The sequence below is a fragment of the Malaclemys terrapin genome, chromosome 2 (genome assembly GCF_027887155.1).
Source record: "Malaclemys terrapin pileata isolate rMalTer1 chromosome 2, rMalTer1.hap1, whole genome shotgun sequence".
NCBI lineage: Eukaryota > Metazoa > Chordata > Testudines > Emydidae > Malaclemys > Malaclemys terrapin.
This window is the reverse complement of record NC_071506.1, coordinates 141,928,075-141,948,276: the sequence shown is the minus strand read 5'-3', so window position 1 is coordinate 141,948,276 and position 20,202 is coordinate 141,928,075. Positions and strand designations below refer to the sequence as shown.

Sequence of the window (20,202 nt, the reverse complement as noted above, 5' to 3'; positions counted from 1 at the left end):
ACCGTGGGTCAAATGCTATAGCTATCTTTAGAAATCTCACAATGGTACCTTCTTTGCATTTTGTGAAATCTGCAGTGAAAGTGTTCTTAAAATGAACATGTGCTGGGTCATCATCTGAAACTGCTGTAACATGAAATATATGGCAGAGCAGGGGACATACAATTCTCCCCTAAGGAGTTCAGTCATAAATTTAATTAACGTTTTTTTTTTTAAACGAGCTTCATCAGCATGGAAGCATGTCCTCTGGAATGGTGGTCGAAGCATGAAGGGGCATACAAATGTGTAGCATATCTGGCATGTAAATACCTTGCAATGCTAGCTACAAAAGTGACATGTGAACGCCTGTTCTCACTTTCAGATGACATTGTAAATAAGAAGAGGGCAGCAGCATCTCCTGTAAATGTAAACAGACTAGTTTGTCTTAGTGATTGGCTGAACAAGAAGTAGGACTGAGTGGACTTGTAGGCTCTGAAGTTTTACATTGTTTTGTTTTTGAGTACAGTTACATAACAAAAAAAATCTATATTTGTAAATTATACTTTCATGGCAAAGACATTGTACTACAGTACTTGTATGAGGTGAATTGAAACATACTATTTCTTTGGTTTATCCTTTACAGTGCAAATATTTGTAATTGATTTCAATTACAATACAGAATATAATACGTATGAAAATGTAGAAAAAACATCCAAAATATTTAATACATTTTAAGTGGTATTTTATTGTTTAACAGTGCGATTAACACTGCGGTTAATCGCGATTTGTTTTTTTGAGCTAACCGCTACAGTCGTGATCCACCATCTCTTCCCAATGCACAGCTGCTCTGACCTGAGTCCATGGCAGTGTCCCAGACCCAAGAGGTGTCTTGGGGCTAGTGACCAAGGGCTGGGCAGCAGCTGATCCAGCACTCTGGTCACTGCAGCTGCAACTGCTGGACTGTGCACACTGGACTATGGGAACGGCCCCGCTGAGAGACTGAAGACAGGCTGGAGCGAGTTAATAGCTAATAACCTTGTTAACGCCAAGGAACAAGGCACAGGCAGGAAGCAGGAAGGGGGGAGAGAGAAAGTGAAGAAGCTGTAGGCTGGTAGAGTCAAGGCCAGAGGAGGTCTCTCCTCTGGGGGCTCAGGAGGGCTTAGGGTGCATCTGCATTGCAAGTAGACAGCTGTGGCTGGCCTGTGCCAGCTGATCGGGCTCCTAGGACTCAGGTCTGGGACTCTTCCGCCTATCCGGGTCCTAGAGGCCCAGGCTACTGTTAAAGCTGCTGCACAGTCGGTAAAGGGGGTGGGAACAGACTCCGTAAAGAAATCCTGTCTGGAAAAAGACAGGAGCAGAGCCTCACCCGCAGGGATTATTCCATGAACTGGAGGCTATGGGGCAGTCCTGTTGGCTCGAGAAATGCCCAGTGGTGCCCCTACCTGCAGCACATGGACACCAGAAGCTCCAGAGCACCACCCCAGTTCAGCACCTGATCTCCGAGGCTGCTGCATTTCTGGGGGGAAGTCCCTGGAGCAGGATCCTGATCACCATGAGATCAGCTCCCAGCTGTAGGAGCCAAGCTGCAGGCAGGAAAATCCCTACTGCTCTGCTCCTCCACTGGGCACCCGACAGCTCCGGGCACGAAGCCAGCTGGTGTTCAGTTTAAAATGGATATTGGAAATCCGCAAAGCACAAACAGTCCGACCATGTGACAATGGGAGTGTCAGTTGTTCATTCGCTGGGGGTGTAACATGATCACCACACGGCTCGTATAAAAATGAGTCTGGCTGGCATGGGGGCCGGCACTGCACGGATGGAGCGCCTGGTCCCTCTTGAGGTGAGAGGACAGAAGCGGACTTTCAGGGCTGCCTGAGACTGTGAAGAGAAGCCTCACCCAGCCTGCAATGGGGATCTGTTTAAGCCAGCAGCCAGGTAAGAGGGAACGATCCTGGCACACTGCGTGGTCCTGTCACCCGGGGCAGAGGGATGCAGTTGCCTACAGTACAGCAAGGCAGCACCTGCACTGGCAGGTGGGGGATGGAAAGCGATGGGTGAAATGCTGAAGGTGTAGATTGCAACCTGGCTTTTGAGCTAAATGCCAGCATTTGGGATCCGAGTTCAGCCCTGTCTCAGTGGAAGGATAGAGCTGTGGAGAGTGGCCGTGCGATATACCCTGATCATATCACATCCTGGGGCTGCCCCAGCCTGACAGGTGTGATTTGTAGATGGGCTTTACCATAGTAACTGGGCGCCTCCCAGGTATCCTCTCTTGTGGGGTTAGCCCCATGGCTGGAGTAGGGACCAAGCACAGGGAGACGAAAGGCTTGCCTGCCTGCTGCATTTGTCCGCTCCACAGGGCTGCACATTCGAGTGCGTGTGTGACTGGCCCATGTGGACACTGCTGGTGCCCTCATACAGGCTAACAGAGCACTGTTTGCAGGGCTGGAGTGACATACACTACAGAACTTTCAGGGTGTGCACAGCAGGGGCCACACAAGCCAGTTAGCAAGCTGGCACCTGCCAGAACTGACCCCCTCTGGGGTGAACCAAGGCACTGGGTAGTCAAGCCCTAAGTAACTCCCCCTCGGAGTCTGTGGCAGAGCAGAAGCTGCACTGCTGGTCTAGGGGCCAGGCTAGAACCAACAAAGCATCCTTCATCTACCTTTCCTTCCAGCTCACGGAGCCACTGCTTTCCCTAGCCTCAGAAGTTAAGAAAAACAATTTTTCTCCATCTTCCTTCCCAAGTGGAGTACTTTGCATTTGTCCATATTTAGCTGAAGATTACATATGAGTTGCTGAACCCTGTGTGCATGTGGCTGCAGCTCATTGCAGAAGGAGCGATAGAAATAAGCTGTTGTGGGTATTTCCCATTTTACACCTGGAGACAGCGGGCTAAGTGACTCGCCCAAGGTCACCCAGCAAGTCAGTGGCAGAGCTGGGAATAGAACTCAGGAGTCCTGACACCTAGAAACAGCAAAACTGTCGCGCTGGAGCAGACCTGGTGAGTGTCCTGCCACTGCAGTCTGTCCATGGACAGATCTGCGACCCTCCCTCTCCTCTCTTACATGAGGGACGAAAGAGTTAACAGTGGAGATTTGTTTGCCAGCATCACTGTGCATCACAGAGGTGAATGGGGCAGCTCAGACCTCCCAGAGCTATTGTCCCAGGCTCCCAGCAGAGTCAAGTAGCCACCTTGGAGCTTGTGACGCTGGGCTCACATTGCTGAGGGTTTCTTTGTGGCTACGGACTGAGGGTTTTTAAAGTGAAACCTGGGATTCTGGCAAAGCAGCTCGCAGCTAGAGCGAGGTGCCAGTGCACCACCCCACTGCACACCAACCCCGCTGAGCCCTGATTGTTTCGCCGAGGTAGTGTGTGCAGGAAGGGATGACTGGAGCTTCTGGGCTGTAAATGAACAATAACTCCCCTCCAAAAAGAGCCAGCTGATCCCATGCTCTGCCACAGACACCCTCTGTGACCCCGGGCAAGTCACTTAGCTGCTTGGTGCCTCGGTTGCCATTAGTACCTGGGACTCATTGCCCTGTCACCCAGTCACAGACTGTGCGGTGCTGAGCTCCTGTGGTGCTGGGGGCACAGCAATAACCCAGACAGGTAGCTCACCGTAAGGATGGGCGTGGAGAGTAATGCTGGGAATCCATGACTCACCTTCCCAGAGCACTGTAAGCTGGCTTGAACAGAATCCTAGAATCACAGGGCTGGAAGGGACCTCGAGAGGTCATCTAGTCCAGTCCCCTGCACTTGTGGCAGAACTAAATATTATCTAGACCATTCCTGACAGGTGTTTGTCCAACCTGCTCTTAAAAATCTCCAATGATGGAGATTCCAAAACCTTCCGGGGCAATTTATTCCAGTGCTTAACCACCGTGACAGTTGGGAAGTTTTTCCTAATGTCCAGCCTAAATTGCCCTTGCTGCAATTTAAGCCCATTCCCTAGCCTCAGAGGTTAAGAAAAACGATTTTTCTCCATCTTTCTTCCTAAGTGGAGTACTTTGCATTTGTCCTTTATTGAATTTCATCCTATATACTTCAGTCCATTTCTCCAGCTTGTCCAGATCATTTTTAATTTTAATCCTATTCTCCAAAGCACTTGCAACCCCTCCCAGCTTGGTATTGTCTGCAAACTTTACAAGCATACTCTCTGTCATTATCTAAATAATTGATGAAGATACTGAACAGAACCAGACCCAGAACTGATCCCTGCGGACCCCACTCGTTATGCCCTTCCAGCTTGTCTGTGAACCACTGATAACTACTCTCTGGGAATGGTTTTCCAAACAGTTTTGCACCCACCTTATAGTAGCTCCATCTAGGTTGCATTTCCCTAGTTTGTTTCTGAGAAGGCAATATCAAAAGCATTACTAAAGTCAAGACGTATCACATCTACCACTTCCCCCCTATCCACAAGGCTTGGTACCCTGTCAAAGAAAGCTATCAGGTTGGTTTGAAACAATTTGTTCTTGACAAATCTTTGCTGACTATTACTTATCACCTTATTATCTTCTAGATGTTTACAAATTGCTTAATTATTTGCTCCATTATTTGAAATTAAGCTGACTGATCTGTAATTCCCTGGGTTGTCCTTATTCCCCTTTTTTATAGATGGGCACTACATTTGCCATTTTCCAGCCCTCTGGAATCTCTCCTGACTTCCATGACTTTTCAAAGATAATCACTAATGGCTGATATCTCTTCTGTCAGCTCCTTGAGTCAGTGGTGGATTAGCCACTGGGCCAATGGGGCCCATGCCCAGGGACATGGCCAATTGGGTGACTCCAGAAAAATGGGCGCCCCTGCGTCCCAACTTGCTCCGCCTGCTTGCTCGGCACTCCTGCTGGAGAACGGGGTCAGAGCACTGGGGCTTACCCTGCTCCGCGGCAAGAGTGCTGGGCAGATGGAGCAGGGCAAGCCCCTTCACCCTGCTCCTGCTCCGTGGCGGGGGAGGCCAGAGGCGCTGCAGGTGGAAGGGGTTGGGAGGTGCCCCCACCTGCTCTGGCCCAGGGCCCCACAAAACTGTAATCTGCCTTTGCCTTGAGTATTCTAGGCTGTATTTAATCAGGCCCTGGTGACTTGAAGACATCTAACTTGTCTAAGTAATTTTTAACTTGTTCTTTCCCTATTTTAGCTTCAGATCCTACCTCATTTTCACTGGCATTCACTGTTGGACGTCCAACCGCTACTAACCTTCTTGGTGAAAAATGAAACAAAAAAGTAATTTACTACATCTGCCATTTCTACATTTTCTGTTATTGTTTCTCCCCCCCACATTGAGTAACGGGCCCACCCTGTCCTTGGTCTTTCTCTTGCTTCTAATGTATTTGTAGAATGTTTTCTTGTTACCCTTCATGTCTCTAGCTAGTTTGATCTTGTTTTGTGCTGTTGACTTTCTAATTTTGTCCCTACATGCTTGTGGTGTTTGTTTATATTCATCCTGTGTAATTTGACTTAGTTTCTACTTTCTGTAAGACTCTTCTTTGAGTTTCAGATCATTGGAGATCTCCTGGTAAAGGCAGAGTAGTCTCTTGCCAGACTTCCTATCATTCCTACGCAGTGGGATAGTTTGCTTTTGTGCCCTTAACAATGTTTCTTTGAAAAACTGCCAACTCTCTTGAACTGTTTTTCCCCTTAGACTTGCTACCCATGGGATTTTACCTACCAACTCCCTGAGTTTGCTAAAGTCTGCCTTCTTGAAATCCATTATCTTTATTGTGCTGTTCTCCCTCCTACCATTCCTTAGAATCATGAACTCTACCATTTCATGAGCACTTTCACCCAAGCTGCCTTCCACTTTCAAATTTTCTACCAGTTCCTCCCTATTTGTCAAAATCAAATCTGGACCACCCTCTCCCATCATGGCTTTCTCCACCTTCTGAAATAAAAAATTGTCTCCAATACATTCCAAGACCTGCCCAGGTCTCCACAACATTCCAGCTACGGCTGTTGGTGGAACTCATGTAAGAATAGACCCCCCTGTGTTTGTCCTTGGCTTGAGCACACGTTACTTATCTCCAGCAATAGCTAATCTACCTGTAGCAGTGCCGTTAAGCATGTTATCACAGACTTTCCCAGCACTACATACTGTATCTGTTGTTGATGTAGCAGTCTCAGATAAGGCTTTGTGAGGGCTGTAGTGAGGGAGTGACAGGAATAGTGGATATAATCCAGGCCGTGTTCTGCTCTGAGTTTTGTCTCCCATTCACAGCACTGCTGGCCAGCATAGACAGGGCACAGCAGGCCTCCAGCCCACTCACTGCCCAGCCCTGGGGCAATACCAATTGTACCACTAGCGCCTGGAGTGAACCAGTCTGAAAGGTGACAGGCCCTGGGTCCTGTTAGCCAGGAACTTGGGCATAAGGGGCCACGGCCATTGAGTTCAATGGGAACTCCCCGCACTGGTGCCAGGACAGGATCTGGTGAGGAGATAGAGAGAGAGAGAGCGCCCCCAGGGAGCATATTGTAGGTCTACCAAGTGCTCAGCAGAGCCTGTAAGCGCCTTCAGGAGGGGCTGTCTCTCTGTTCTGTGCCTGCGCAGTGCCCGGCACAATGGGGCCTCGGGCCAGACCTTCCTGCCGTGCAGGCAATGAGAGCAGCAGTGCCTAGGCCTGAGCAAACAATCAGGGAGGGCAGGCCGCTGCCCCGAGGAGTTTACAGTTACTCAGCCCCAGTGCAGACACAGGCAACAGCTCGGGGAGGGAACGCAACGATCGGTGGCGTGGAGACCAGCCGAGGCAGGTGGGTTGGTGAAGGAGGAATCTGACGGGAAGGGAGGAGGGGGCTGCCAGGCAGGTGTGGCCAAGGAACCTGCGGCAAATCTAGGAGGTTGCAGATGTGAAGCCAAGGGGCCTGATCTTGCTCTGAGGTGTAAGTCAGGAGTCATTCCAGGGCAGTTTTCACTGTGCAGCGGAGCAGGGATTTTGGGCCCAGACTGGGGGAAGGAGAAGAGCAACCAGCTGCCCAGACACCCTGAACACACTGTTGGGAACAAACCATTGCCTGAGTGGTGAAGCCAGGAGGAGCCCTGGAATCTGGTTGAACAGGCATTCTCTGCCTGTGGGCGAAGGCAGCCGTTCCTCACTACGTGCACAGAGAATTGGCAGAAATGGCATGGAAGCCCTTCGATTTGACAGATTTCACATTGGCCAGCACATGTGGCCAGGTGGGAGCTGGGCGTTCCAGCCAGACCGCTGAGAGCTACTCTAGCATCAGTAGCTATATTACAGCTGCACCTCGTGGCCCTAATCAAAGGGTCCGGTGTGGGGTCCCATTATGCTGTGCGCTGTACAGACATGACATGGGCCAGATCTGCACCTGGGGTAAATTGTAGCTTCAGTTGCTGTGGTCTATGGATAACATTTTTAAATGATGCAGGAGAGTAGGTCCCATTTTCGAAAGCAACGGAGTCAATTAGGGTTAGATTTCCAAAGGGGTTTAAGCCCTTATAGATGCAGTTTAGTGCCTGCAGGGATTCGCAAAGCACCCGGCTCCCATTGAATTCACATGGGATGGGAGCCCAGGCGCTTTTGACAATCTCCCAAGTCACCTATTTGCATATTAGGTGCCTAAACGTGGTTACAAATTTGGCCCTTAGGAGCCTAAATTTCATTGAAAGTCAATGGGACTTAGGGGCATAATTGTCCAAGTCTCTTCTGAAAATGGCTCCTAAATCACTAGGTCCTTTTTGCACAATGTGACATGGATGGAGCGGTACTGATTTACACCAGCTGAGGATCTGGCATGTTAAGGAATGAGCCTTTCCCTATCGGAGAGAACTTGCGCTCACGATACAGCGATTCTCCCCCCCCAAGCCCTGAGCTGCAGCCCCTTCTGCTCATGCCCCTCTGTGCTGACCAATCCAAGCCCAGAGGGATGGCCACACTGGATGGTGCTTTTATGACACAAATAGGGTCTTCAGTGCTTGTTTTAGGTGTTCATTTAGGTACCAAACTAATTTCACTTGTGCCCTGGGTTGGGAGGAGAATGTCAGGCCATGGCATAAAGCCCTGGCGCTCTCTTTCCCTCACTCTGTTTCACTCTTCTGCATCCCTTTCTCCTCTGCCCTCCTCCCCAGAAGGAATCACTAGACAGACTATACTCCCCTCTCAACCCTGCCAGCACAGCCTAGTCCAGGCCAGGCTCTGGGGCTGGAGCAAGGTGGGGCTGCAAGACTTGTTCCCTCTAGAGCAGGGATTCGGAGGCTCCCATGCAACATGCCATAAAAACTCTATGCCCACCCCCAGCCATGCCACAACAGCTGTTTTTCTGCATAGCCAGTGGATTAACAGCTGTATTAAAGGATAGTTATACAGCTACACACACACACATCTATAATCATAGAATCATAGAAGATTAGAGTTGGAAGAGACCCCAGGGGGTCATCTAGTCCAACCCTCTGCTCAAAGCAGGACCAATCCCCAACTAAATCATCCCAGCCAGGGCTTTGTCAAGCAGGGCCTCAAAAACCTCTAAGGAAGGAGATTCCACCCTCCCTAAGTAACCTATTCCAGTGCTTCACCATCCTCCTAGTGAAATAGTTTTTCCTAATATCCAACCTAGACCTCCCACACTGCAACTTGAGACCATTGCTCCTTGTTCTGTCATCTGCCACCACTGAGAACAGCCGAGCTCCATCCTCTTTGGAACCCCCTTTCAGGTAGTTGAAGGCTGCTATCAAATCCCCTCTCATTCTTCTCTTCTGCAGACTAAACAAGACTAGTTCCCTCAGCCTCTCCTCGTAAGTCATGTGCCCCAACCCCCTAATCATTTTCATTGCCCTCTGCTGGACTCTCTCCAATTTGTCACATCCTTTCTGTAGTGGAGGGCCCAAAACTAGACGCAATACTCCAGATGTGGCCTCACCAGTGCCGAACAGAGGGGAATAATCACTTCCCTCAATCTGCTGGCAATGCTCCTACTAATGCAGCCCAATATGCCATTAGCCTTCTTGGCAACAAGGGCACACTGTTGACTCATATCCAGGTTCTTGTCCACTGTAATCCCCAGGTCCTTTTCTGCAGCACTGCTATGACGAAGTGGGAACATTCTTAATGTTTTCTCCGAATACTATGTGGTGCTCAGTTTCCCCTATGCATTTCTTAAGTATCTAAGTGGTGAGATAAGGTGTGTGATTGTTGCAGAGCCCTAGAGGGCCAGTGTGATGCTGCCTGCACAGAGAATGGCTGACACCCTGTCTTCTGGCAACTGATGGCCTGGGCCCCTCCCCTGCAAGGTGCGAACTGAAGGTGTTGGAGAACAAAGAGATCAGGTGGCCTCCTTTCCCAGGAAAGAGACAAAGGCTAGAGGAGGAGCTGGAGGGGGTTTCAGTTTGGAGCTGGCTGTGGAAATGGAGGGAGGCCCAGAACCAGGATCTGGGCTTCCTGCCCCCCAAGATGGACCTGACTGAGGGGTCCTGTTCTCTGTACCTACAAGCTCTATTTTAGACTGTGTTCCTGTCGTCTAATAAACATTCTGTTTTACTGGCTGGCTGAGAGTCACGGTGAATCGCAGGTGGGGGGGTACAGGGCCCTGACTCCGCCGCACTCCGTGACAACCTACTTAGCCAGTCAGTTCCCAGTCTGTAGCAGTGCTTGGGATTCTTCTGTCCTAATGCAGGACTCTGCACTTGTCCTTGTTGAACCTTAGATTTCTTTTAGCCCAAGCCTTCAATTTGTCTAGGTCATTCTGGACCCTATCCCTACCCTCTAGTGTATCTACCTCTCCCCCCAGCTTTGTGTTATCCACAAACTTGCTGAGGGTGCAATCCATCCCATCATCCAGATCATTAATGAAGATGTTGAATAAAACCGGCCCCAGGACTGACCCCTGGGGCACTCCGCTTGATACCAGCTGCCAACTCAACTTTGAGCTGTTGATCACTACCATTGAGCCCGATGATCTAGCCAGCTTTCTATCCACCTTATAGTCCATTCATCCAGCCCATACTACTTTAACTTGCTGGCAAGAATACTGTGGGAGACCGTATCAAAAGCTTTGCTAAAGTCAAGATATATCACGTCTACTGCTTTCCCCATATCCACAGAGCCAGTTATCTCCTCATAGAAGGCAATCAGGTTGGTCAGGCATGACTTGCCCTTGGTGAATCCTTGTTGACTGTTCCTGATCACCTTCCTCTTCTCCAAGTGCTTCAAATTGAATTCCTTGAAGACCTGCTCAATGATTTTTCTGGGGACTGAGGTGAGGCTGACCAGTCTGTAGTTCCCCAGATTCTCCTTCTTCTATTCATTAAAAGATGAGCACTATATTTGCCTTTTTCCAGTCATCCAGGACCACCCCCAATCACCATGAATTTTCAAAGATAATGGCCAATGGCTCTGCAATCACATCAGCCAATTCCCTCAGCACCCTTGGATGCATTAGATCCGGTCCCATGGACTTGTGCATGTCCAGGTTTCTAAATAGTCCTTAACCTGTTCTTTCACCACCAAGGGCTGGTCACCTCCTCCCCATACTGTGTTGTCCAGTGCAGCAGTCTGGGAGCTGACCTTGTCTGTGAAGACCGAGGCAAAAAAAGCATTGAGTACTTAATTTTTTTCCACATCATGTGTCACTAGGTTGCCTCCCCCATTCAGTAAGGGTCACACACTTTCTCTGACCTCCTTCTTGTTTCTAACATACCTGTAGAAACCCTTCTTGTTACCCTTCACATCCCTTGCTAGCTGCAACTCCAATTGTGCTTTGGCCTTCCTGATTACACCCCTGCATGTTGGATCAATATTTTTATACTCCTCCCAAGTCATCTGTCCAAGTTACCACTTCTTGTAAGCTTCCTTTTTGTGTTTAAGCTCACCAAGGATTTCACTGTTAAGCCAAGCTGGTCGCCTGTCATATTTACTATTCTTTCTGCACTTCAGGATGGTTTGTTCCTGCGGCCTCAATCAGGCTTCTTTAAAATTCAGCCAGCTCTCCTGGACTCCTTTCCCCCTCATATTAGCCTCCCAGAGGATCCTGCCCATCGGTTCCCTAAGGGAGTCAAAGTCTGCTTTTCTCAAGTCCAGGGTCTGTATTCTGCTGCTCTCCTTTATTCCTTTTGTCAGGATCCTGAACTTGACCATCTCATGGTCACTGCCTCCCAGGTTGCCACCCACTTCTACTTCCCCTACCAATACTTTCCTGTTTGTGAGCAGTAAGTCAAGAGGAGCACGGCTTCTAGTTGGTTCCTCCAGGACTTGCACCAGGAAGTTGTCCCCAACACTCTCCAAAAACTTCCTGGATAATATACAAAAGAAAAGGATAATATAGGTACAAAAATTAAAAAAAATGAATATTAAGTTCAAATATTAATATGCCTGAACCCGGCTGCCCAGGGCTGAATCCCGAGCCCTGCCATGCGGGGCCCCTGTGGCATGGGGACCTGGCCAATTACCCTGCTTGCTGTCCCCTAACGCCAGCCCTGCTGCAGCCGATAGGTTCCAATGTACCATTCAGGAAAATGAACACACTTATGTTGGGGGAACCCCAAAACCTGCTCACGGCCCCCTGAGCCCCCAGTTGAGAGCTGCACCGCTAGAGGGCTCTTTCACCCAGGCATGGGCCAGAATCTTTAGGGGGGTGGGCAAGCAGGCAAAATTGCAGGCCGTTTGGCTGCCTGTCTGGCTAGAGTTCGCTTTGGCACCCGTCACTGTCGTGTCTAAGGCTGGGATTTTCAGCTCCCACTGACAGCCGATGGGATTTTGGTGCCTGACTCCCTTAGGCCTTTGAAAACCCCAGCCTAAGGCTGTGGCTACCCTAGAGTTTACAGTGGCACAGCTGTTCCCAGGCCGAGGGGAGAGAGCTCTCCCGTCAGCTTAACCCCTCCAGTCCCAGTGAGCGGCAGGAGCTATTCGGCGGGAGGAGACGCTCCCCTGCCGACACAGCGCTGTGCACACGAGAACTTGGGTCAGTGTAACATACGTCGCTCAGGGGGTGGTTTATTCACACCCCTGGGTGATGTAAGTTCTGCCACCATAGGCTGTAGTGTAGGCGTAGCCGTAACAGCTTTCTTGCTGCTTAAATGCCTCTTCCCGGCGGCGTAATCTGGGGAGGAAGCCGCATTTGTTTACATAGCTTGTGTGCCAGCTGGCTGTTGGGGAGCCAGTGGAGTCACAAGCCCAGGCTGCAGATACATTCTGGGGTTGTGATTAGCTGCTGCACCCCGTGACTGGCCAGACAGCAAGGGTGAGAAATCTGGACATGGGGAGGAGAGGTCATAGTAGCCTATATAAGACAAAGCCCCTAATATCAGTACCTCTGGTCACCCTCCCCAGTGAGGCAGCCAAACCTCTCCCGGTGAATGACCCTGACAGTGCCCCAGTGCTCCCGGTTACCCAGATCTCTCATTGCCCAGCTCAGAACCTTTCACTTTCTTTCTGACTTGAAGTCAAATCCATAGGGAATTCAGATAAGCACCAAGGTTGTTTTTCCTCTCAACATGATTAGTATCTATGACTCAAGAGACAGGACTCCTGGCCAAGGAGGAGCAAGGGTCACAGCTGCAGCTGGCCTAGAGAGAGAGTGCACAGCAGGGAGATGAACTTTCCTTCCTCGGGATAAACAGCCTGGGAAAAGGATCGGATCAACACAAGGAATTCCCCATGGGAGGGGAATTCCAGCCTAGGAGATTGAATTCTCCTCTCAACCCAGGAGACCGGGCCCTTCCAGGGTAGGGCTAAGGGGGACTGAGGTATCAGCATGAGAAACGTCAGGACTGAACTGATACGTGCTCAGGAGATGGTGTTGCTTTCATGGCATGCTGAGGGATCCCTGGTGCATCAATGCAAAGAAGCCTGCGGGGGGAGGAACATGGGGAGTGGGTTCAAGAGGGGTGTAGTCCCTGAGGGCAGAAGACCCTGCTGGTGTTGGTGGGTGGGGTTTTGAAACAGGCAGATCAGACAGTTCTTGGCATGGTCCCTTCTGCTTGGTGGCTTGGGGAAGACAGCGCTGGGGTCAGGCTCTTGAAACCCCACAGGAAGATGGGCCCAAGTCCACCCTAAACTTGATGGTGGGAGCAAGATACGTGTCCTGTGGTTCAGAGGCAGAGCAGTGCAGGGAGGAGGCCGGTCTCTACAGATAAGGGGGGGGGGGGTCTGCTCTCAGGGGCTCTCAGCCTCTCCCAGACAAAGACCCTTCCCCCATCTCACCAGAACCCCCTTCCATTTAACACTACGGGAAGGGCAAGGTGGCTGTGATCCCTACATTGCAAACACTGCATGGGCGTAGCTGTGGAGTAACCCCACGGCAATCAGTGGGGGGACATGGTGTCACACTGGAGCCTAGTCTCCAGCGCTCTGCCCCCAAACCTTGGAGGGCCTGTGGCAGGGGGCAGAGTGCACTGGTTAGATGGGGCTGCAGATGCTTGGCCTGGCAGGACTGGGCACAGAACATCTAGCAGCTGCACGGAGCATCACTAGCTCATTCCTTCCTCCTGTGTCTCACACAGGCGTGGAGAATATTGACGGGGACACTTCCCAGGCCCTCTTCTTCCACCCCGTCACCCATGGCTCCCAGGTCCTCCTGGAGGAGTTCCACCATGTGGCTGAGCGGGACAGCAGCTTCCATGACGGCATCGTCTTCACCAACCGGCCCATCCAGCTCCACGAGAAGGTGACGCTGAAGATCTTGAAGAAGGAGGCCCGTTGGCATGGGGGACTGAGGGTGGGCTTCACCTCCATGGACCCCTCCAAGATGGACCCTGGTCACCTCCCTCCATTTGTGTGCCCCCACCTGGTCATGCAGGGGAAGACCTGGGCTGCAGTCCTGCCAGACCAGTGCATAGAGGAAGGCACCATCCTCATGTTCTGGGTGGACCACAGAGGCAGAGTTTTCTTCCGCAGCCAGCAAGAGGCCCGGAATTTGCCCCTGCTGACCGGCGTCCCCGTGAGAGGCCGTCTCTGGGCCGTCATTGATGTCTATGGACAGACCAAGGCAATCCAGCTTCTGGGTGAGCATGCAGCAGCGCTGGCTGGGGACTGATGCCTTGGGCTCACGGTCCACACAGCACTTCCGAGGAGATGTTTCATTCCCTCCTGCATGGACTGCAGGGGCCACCCCACATGGGGTGGGATTGACAGGCAGCTCAGGGAGGGAAGCCAGGGGATGACAGACATGGCGACGACTGGCTGCTCTTCTTGGCTCAGACAGGGGGAGCTCTGCAAGGCAGAGCTGCCCTTTGGAGTGTGGGCATAGAAAGGCAGAATGCCCTGCCCCGACTGCCCCACCTCACACCCCACTGACTGCGGGAGCTGCCCTCACTGCCCCACCTCACATCCCACTGACTGCAGGGGCTGCCCTGCTGGCTGGGGGGGATTTCAGAGGAGGCCGAAGGATCTATGTGACCTTGGCTAATCCCAGCCCATTTTCTGTCTCTGCCCATGATGCGGGTCTCGGAGGGCAGGATCAGGGTGGGTGTGAGGAGAGGGTGGGGATTCCCACATCGCATGAATGCCGATCTCCCTGGGAGGTGCGATCCGATTTCCTGCCCCTCCGGGGCTTGGCACAGACACTGCCCTGGAGGGCCTGGCCCGGCAGCTCAGGGGGCTGTTGCAGGGTGGACTCTGGTCCCCTGGAGTGAGCAGCCAGGAACTCGTTCCCTCTGGGGTCTGTTGATAGAGGTTTATATTCATTGAGGCTAATCCTGGACTCTGTGTTTTCCTCTCCTAGATCCCACAAGGCTCCGTGGAGGCATCTGTGATCCCGCCCCAGCCCCCAGGCCGTCGTATCCTGCCAAGCCTCATGGTCAGTGGCTGAAGGTGGCTCTGACCCCCGGCTCCTTTTGCTCCATTTCCTCTGGGGGCATGGAGCCAACCCAGGACGGGCCATGTCCTGACATACATGAGAACGGCCAGACTGGGTCAGCCCAATGGTCCAGCTAGCCCAGGATCTCATCGCTCGGTGCTGTGCCTGGCCTGTGGTCAGCCTGCCCCGACAGAAGGCCCTGGTAGCCCTAGGAGCTCTGGCGGTGTGGAAGCGCTGCCCATCTGTCCGTTCTGGAAGTCCCAGCAGAGACGGGCTCCCTCACCTCCACTAACCACTGAGGGTCACCTGAGCAGGCAGGGATTGTTAACCACAGCCCCAGGCGCAGGGTTGGAAGCGAAGGGGACAGCCCTCGGACAGGCTGTGTCACTGGGTCAGCTGAGGGAGTGTCCACAAAGTGGTTATCAAACCACTGTTGCAGCAGTTGTGTGTGGGGGGGTCATTCCAAGGTGGAGGGAAAATCTCTCTGATCCCTAGCTCACTAGTGCCCAGGAGCTCTCGAGGGCTAGGAGAGGTGGGATAGGGCAGGACATCAGCCCAGCAGGGGAAGATGCCTCGCCTGCCCCTTTAACGCCATGCTCCTGTCTCCGCAGCGCCGGCGTGCAGAGATTACAGCTCTCTCCTGGGAGGCGACGTGGAGGAGTGCGTCATTTGCTGCTCACACGAGGCCAACGCTCTGTTGCAGCCCTGCGGCCACGCCACTCTCTGCCACTGTTGTGCCCAGGAGGTGTTCCACAACAACCAGCCTTGCCCCTTCTGTCGGGAGCAGATACAGGACATCGTCCAGGTCATCCCGGGAGCTCCAGCTCCTGTCACATGTCTGCCTGTTGGGAACCAACTGTGGCCAGGAGGATAGATGGAAGCGGGGGTGGGGGAGTTTCTGCAACCTGCCCTAGTGAAGAGTAGAGCTCCTCCCCCCAGCACAACCCTGCTGCTGGCTCCCATTGCTGTGGGGGCCTTGGCCATGTCTTCTCCGCCCCCCTCACTCTCTGCACCTTGCACGGGTGATGATTCTCCAATACTCTCCCTGGCCAGGCTGTTCATAACACAAGCAATTCGCCCAGAGCAGGGGAGCCGGGAGCAGCCCCCTTGACGAGGGCCTCAACCCAGAGGAAACAAGGAAGGGAGGCAGGGGCCCACGGGGAATTTTCATGGGAGCCAGAATTAGTGCGCCCAGTTCATCTCTTGCCCGTGTAAATAGCACTGCTGCCTGTACTAACGGCAGCCCCAGCAGCATTCGCCCGTGTCTGGAGAGAGGAGCTCTGGCTAACGCTGAACTATGTAAATAGGCTGAAATGTGTGTAAATGTAACAGGGTCTCAGTCCCTCCCGGCAGTGTGTAACTAGCTCCGTTGTGCAGCTTGGTGTGTCTCACACACCCGTGCACTCAGCACCTCCCCCAATGAACTCGGCCTGCCTGCCGGGAGTGTCACAGCCAAGTGGGCGGCTTTCGCTTACCCAGGAATTTGGGGCCAGGCCAGATGCTGAGACCACGGGAGTCAATGGGAGCCTTTCGCTGTGTGCTGAGTGGCTTTCGATGAAGCCCCGAATGACGGAGGCTCAGCGAGTGTCACTGAGATGGGCCTCGTCGGGGCAGACGGATCCAGGGCCAGACGGGGGCCTCCAGTCCCAGGGACAGCAGCTTTTCTTAACGCAAGGGAATTCCTCCTGCCAGACCACAGGGACCTGAGCACCCTGGGGGAGTGGAAAATACCGGGACTTTCCTGCTGCTTTGGGGAGGGGAATTCCAATGGAGCCAGCCCGCCCCACACTGGGCACTCATGTGACCCGCACCCAGGGGGATGTGGACCTTTTCTTTACAGTCGCCTTGGTGACAAACTGTCACACAAATGTCACTCAGTTGGGCCTGATCCTGGGTCCTATGCCAACCTCTGCCACTGGCCTGCTGGGTGACCTTGAGCAAGTCCCTGCGCCTCACCGTGCCTCAGTTTCCCCATCCGTAAAACAGGAGTAAGAACCCTTTTGTAAAGTGCTTTGAGATCTATGCTTGAGAAGTGCTGTCTGAGAGCTGGGTATTGTTTACTGTTGGCTTTGGATCAGGCACCAGCATTTGGGATTAAATGTAAGACAATATGTAAAGCCCCTGGGCCAGAGTCTGATCCCAGTTACACCAGGGTAGATCCAGAGTGAAGACAACACCCCATGCACAGCATGCCCCGACCACTAGGCCTTACCATCATGAGCTGGGCGGTGTGTTTCGGTGACTCCTTTGAAAAATCTCACGCCTTAATCTTTAAAACCACCCGCATGCCGATGGGGAGAGGGGTGTGTCGTTCGCGTCCATATGGACACGCTGCCAAAGGCTTGTCCGTTACTGTTAATAAACTATATTTCTTATGGCCTGGCTCTCTCTGGGGATTTCTGTTTGTCTTCAATGATCATTCTACCCACGGCGTGGCTATGGACCCAGAAGCTCCTGGGTTATGGGTGGTGTGGAATGGTTGCCAGGACTGGTATTGTGAGGAGCAGCCAATGTTACGGAGTGACCCCACAACAACAAAACAGGCCGGCCCTGCACCATCAGACTCGTGAACAGCATCGATGACCCTGGCTGCTGCCAGAGCATTTGTCATCCCAGGCTTGGTCTACACCTAAAACTTAGGTCAACATAGGCATGAAAACGCCCCCGAGAGATGTACGCCTTGGCATAGGCACAGTGGCGGATTATCCAATGGGCTCACGGGGCCCAGGGGCCCCGGCCAATTGGGGAACCCTGGGAAAATGGGTGCCCCAGCAGAAATTGGAAGCCTGGAGACCTGGCAGAAGCCATGAGGGCAGGGGAGGCCCCAGTGCCCCGACCCCGGTCCCCAGCAGAAGTGTGGGGCAGGCAGGGGAGGTTGCGGCCCCGGGGCCTGGAGGTGCTCTTGCTCCCTGCCACTGCCTCAGGGCCATGGCGGGGGGACAGAGCTTTGCCAGTCTTGGGGCCACAGGGGTGGGGGGGATGTTGCTATGGAGGGGGCGTAGGTAAAATGGGGACAGAGCCACAGGGGGAAGGGGCAGAATGGGGCGGGGCCGTGGGCGGGGCCACAGGTGGAATGGGGGTGGGACCGCAGGAAGAAGGGGTAGGGGAGGGCCTCGGTTCCGGCGCCGGGGTCCCCCCACTTGCTCTGGCCCAAGGCTCCAGGAGACCTTAATCCGCCTCTGCACAGGCACCACTCTAGCGAGTTCTTCCATCAACCAAGCTGCCGCCTCTTGAGGGGGTGGATTCGTTCCAGAGATGGAAAAACTGCTGCCTTTGCTGTGGCAGGCGTCTACACTCCAGCGGCGTAGCTGGGCTGCTCTAGCGCAGACACGGCACCACACTGCAAGGGCAGGGCTGGGTCCCAGCCACTTTCTCCGGTGGGGAAAACACACAACGAGGTGAAACAACTGGCCCAAAGTCACACAGTGAGTTAGCACCGGAGCTGGGAATGGAACCCTGGGCTCCAAACGTTTCATTCCATGCTCTGGACACATCCCCACACCCCGCCCCGCCCCAAAAGCGAGGGGCTTGTCTCCAAAGGGCTTTCTTTGCACCAGTGCAATCCTGATTGCACAAAGGTTTGCACGGGTATAGCTGCAAACAGCGCAGACAAAGCCCAAACGTGTCCTTGCAATGGACAGAGCCGCGTTCACGTGAGACAGTGGAAATGTACTGAGGGAGGGACCAGGCTGCAACTTCAGGGTCCCGCTGATGATGCTGGTTTATTATTTGTATTGCAGTAGAGTCCGAGGACCCGCTCTGAGCTGGGGAAGCAGTGTCCTTCCTTCCTTCGGATCTCTCGCAAACCCTCCCCGTCCCCAAGAGGGGAGTCCTGATTGCTTCCTCAGGGCTTAAACAATAGCTGCACTCACTGCCTCCGGTGCCTCATGCCTGGGGCATGCATGGTCACTGCAGGAGGGGATGTTTCATTACTCATGCCCTCTGGCAGGCTGTGAGTAACCAATCCCCCATAAATCAGTCCCACAATCACCTGCACACAGGACTGTCCTCAGTGGACTCCGGCCTAGAGGAAACACACAACACTGATCACTCTGTGAATTGGTTTCCTATTAGCAGTCCAGGACCCTTACTGCAGGAGGCTTTGAGGCAGAACCTCGGCTGCTGTAAATCAGGACTGAAGCCAATGGAGCTGCCCATTTACACCTGCAGAGGATCTGGCCCAAGAAGAGCTTCAGTGGCCACCTGACCAAGAGGCGTAAGGGGCAGGGAAGGATCCTAACCGTGTTCTTTTCTTCCTCACATGACATCTGTCATTGGTTTTGGGGCGCACTGACCCTCTCAGACCGCGTCTAGACTAGAATTTGAAGAGTGACTAAGTCTCATGGTATTTGGTTTTCTTCAAACCCCAGCTCTTGGAGTCATGTTGATATAAAATTATTCTACTTAACTGCCAGGGGGCAAATTTGTCACATACACACAGGGTCAGCTATAGGTTGTCTTAACTCAGGAAGTTCCTTCGAGAGGAAATGTAGCCAAACTCCAAACCTGGAGACAATGGACCTTTCTGTCCCTGTGTCCTGCAGATAGCTAACTGCTTGGTCTGCAAAATAAGCAAGGAGGAAGGGGCAAATAGAAGAACAATAAGGGGTCATAAGAGGGGCAGATACATGTAACTTGCTAATTATGTATGGTAATGATGGCAAATTTTGGCCAGTCATAGAGCGATAGATTATCACAGTCAACTGCATATAATGCTTTGGTGTAAGTGTTTTCTTTGTTCTTGCTGACTTATGAGCTCGAACCCAATTGCAATTGAAATAAATGGATCGCCCCTCCCGGGGCTCCTTGCTTGACTAGCTGTGTCCGTCTCTCCTTATTCCTCAGCTGGAATGGACAGAAATTTCTATGACAATGTGATCACATAAAACTCTCAGTTCACATTTTTAAAAGTATGTTTTTAACCCTCCTGGTTGTGGCGAAAAGTTTGAACATGTGTGTAGTGGGGTGGTCACCCCATGTCATAACTATAAAGGGAAGGGTAACAACTCTCCTGTGTACAATACTATAAAATCCCCCCTGGCCAGAGGCACCAAAATCCTTTTACCTGTAAAGGGTTAAGAAGCTCAGGTAACCTGGCTGACACCTGACCCAAAGGACCAATAAGGGGACAAGATACTTTCAAATCTTGGGGGGAGGCTTTTGTTTGTGCTCTTTGTTTTGGTGGGTGTTTGCTCTTGGGACAAAGAGGGACCGGACATCAATCCATGCTCTCCAAATCTCTCTGAACAAGTCTCTCATATTTCAAACTTGTAAGTAACAGCCAGGCAAGGCGTATTAGTTTATCTTTGTTTTTCTCAACTTGTAAATGTTCCTTTGCTAGAGGGAGGTTTATCCCTGTTTTGCTGTAACTTTGAAACTTAGGCTAGAGGGGGTTCCTCTGGCTCTTTGAATCTGATTACCCTGTGCAGTTATTTTCCATCCTGATTTTACAGAGATGGTTTTTACCTTTTTAATAAAATC

General features: G+C 52.2%; 1 protein-coding gene across 1 annotated transcript; it reads left to right on the top strand.

Annotated features, from left to right (window-relative positions):
* Positions 1-1,667: 1,667 nt before the first annotated feature.
* NEURL3 (neuralized E3 ubiquitin protein ligase 3) lies at positions 1,668-17,098 on the top strand. Its single transcript, XM_054018585.1, has 4 exons — positions 1,668-1,911; positions 13,427-13,927; positions 14,647-14,721; positions 15,333-17,098. The coding sequence occupies exons 1-4, from the start codon at positions 1,884-1,886 to the stop codon at positions 15,593-15,595; spliced, it is 867 nt and encodes a 288-aa protein (XP_053874560.1). The 5' UTR covers positions 1,668-1,883; the 3' UTR covers positions 15,596-17,098.
* Positions 17,099-20,202: the final 3,104 nt, after the last annotated feature.

What these genes read in the sequence shown, in the direction of transcription:
- NEURL3 (XM_054018585.1), top strand. Translation starts at nt 1,884, where the DNA reads ATGGGGATCTGTTTAAGCCAGCAGCCAG. An exon ending in CAAGGCAATCCAGCTTCTGG is followed by an intron (nt 13,928 to 14,646) that starts GTGAGCATGCAG and finishes TTCCTCTCCTAG; the next exon opens with ATCCCACAAGGCTCCGTGGA. An exon ending in GTATCCTGCCAAGCCTCATG is followed by an intron (nt 14,722 to 15,332) that starts GTCAGTGGCTGA and finishes CTGTCTCCGCAG; the next exon opens with CGCCGGCGTGCAGAGATTAC.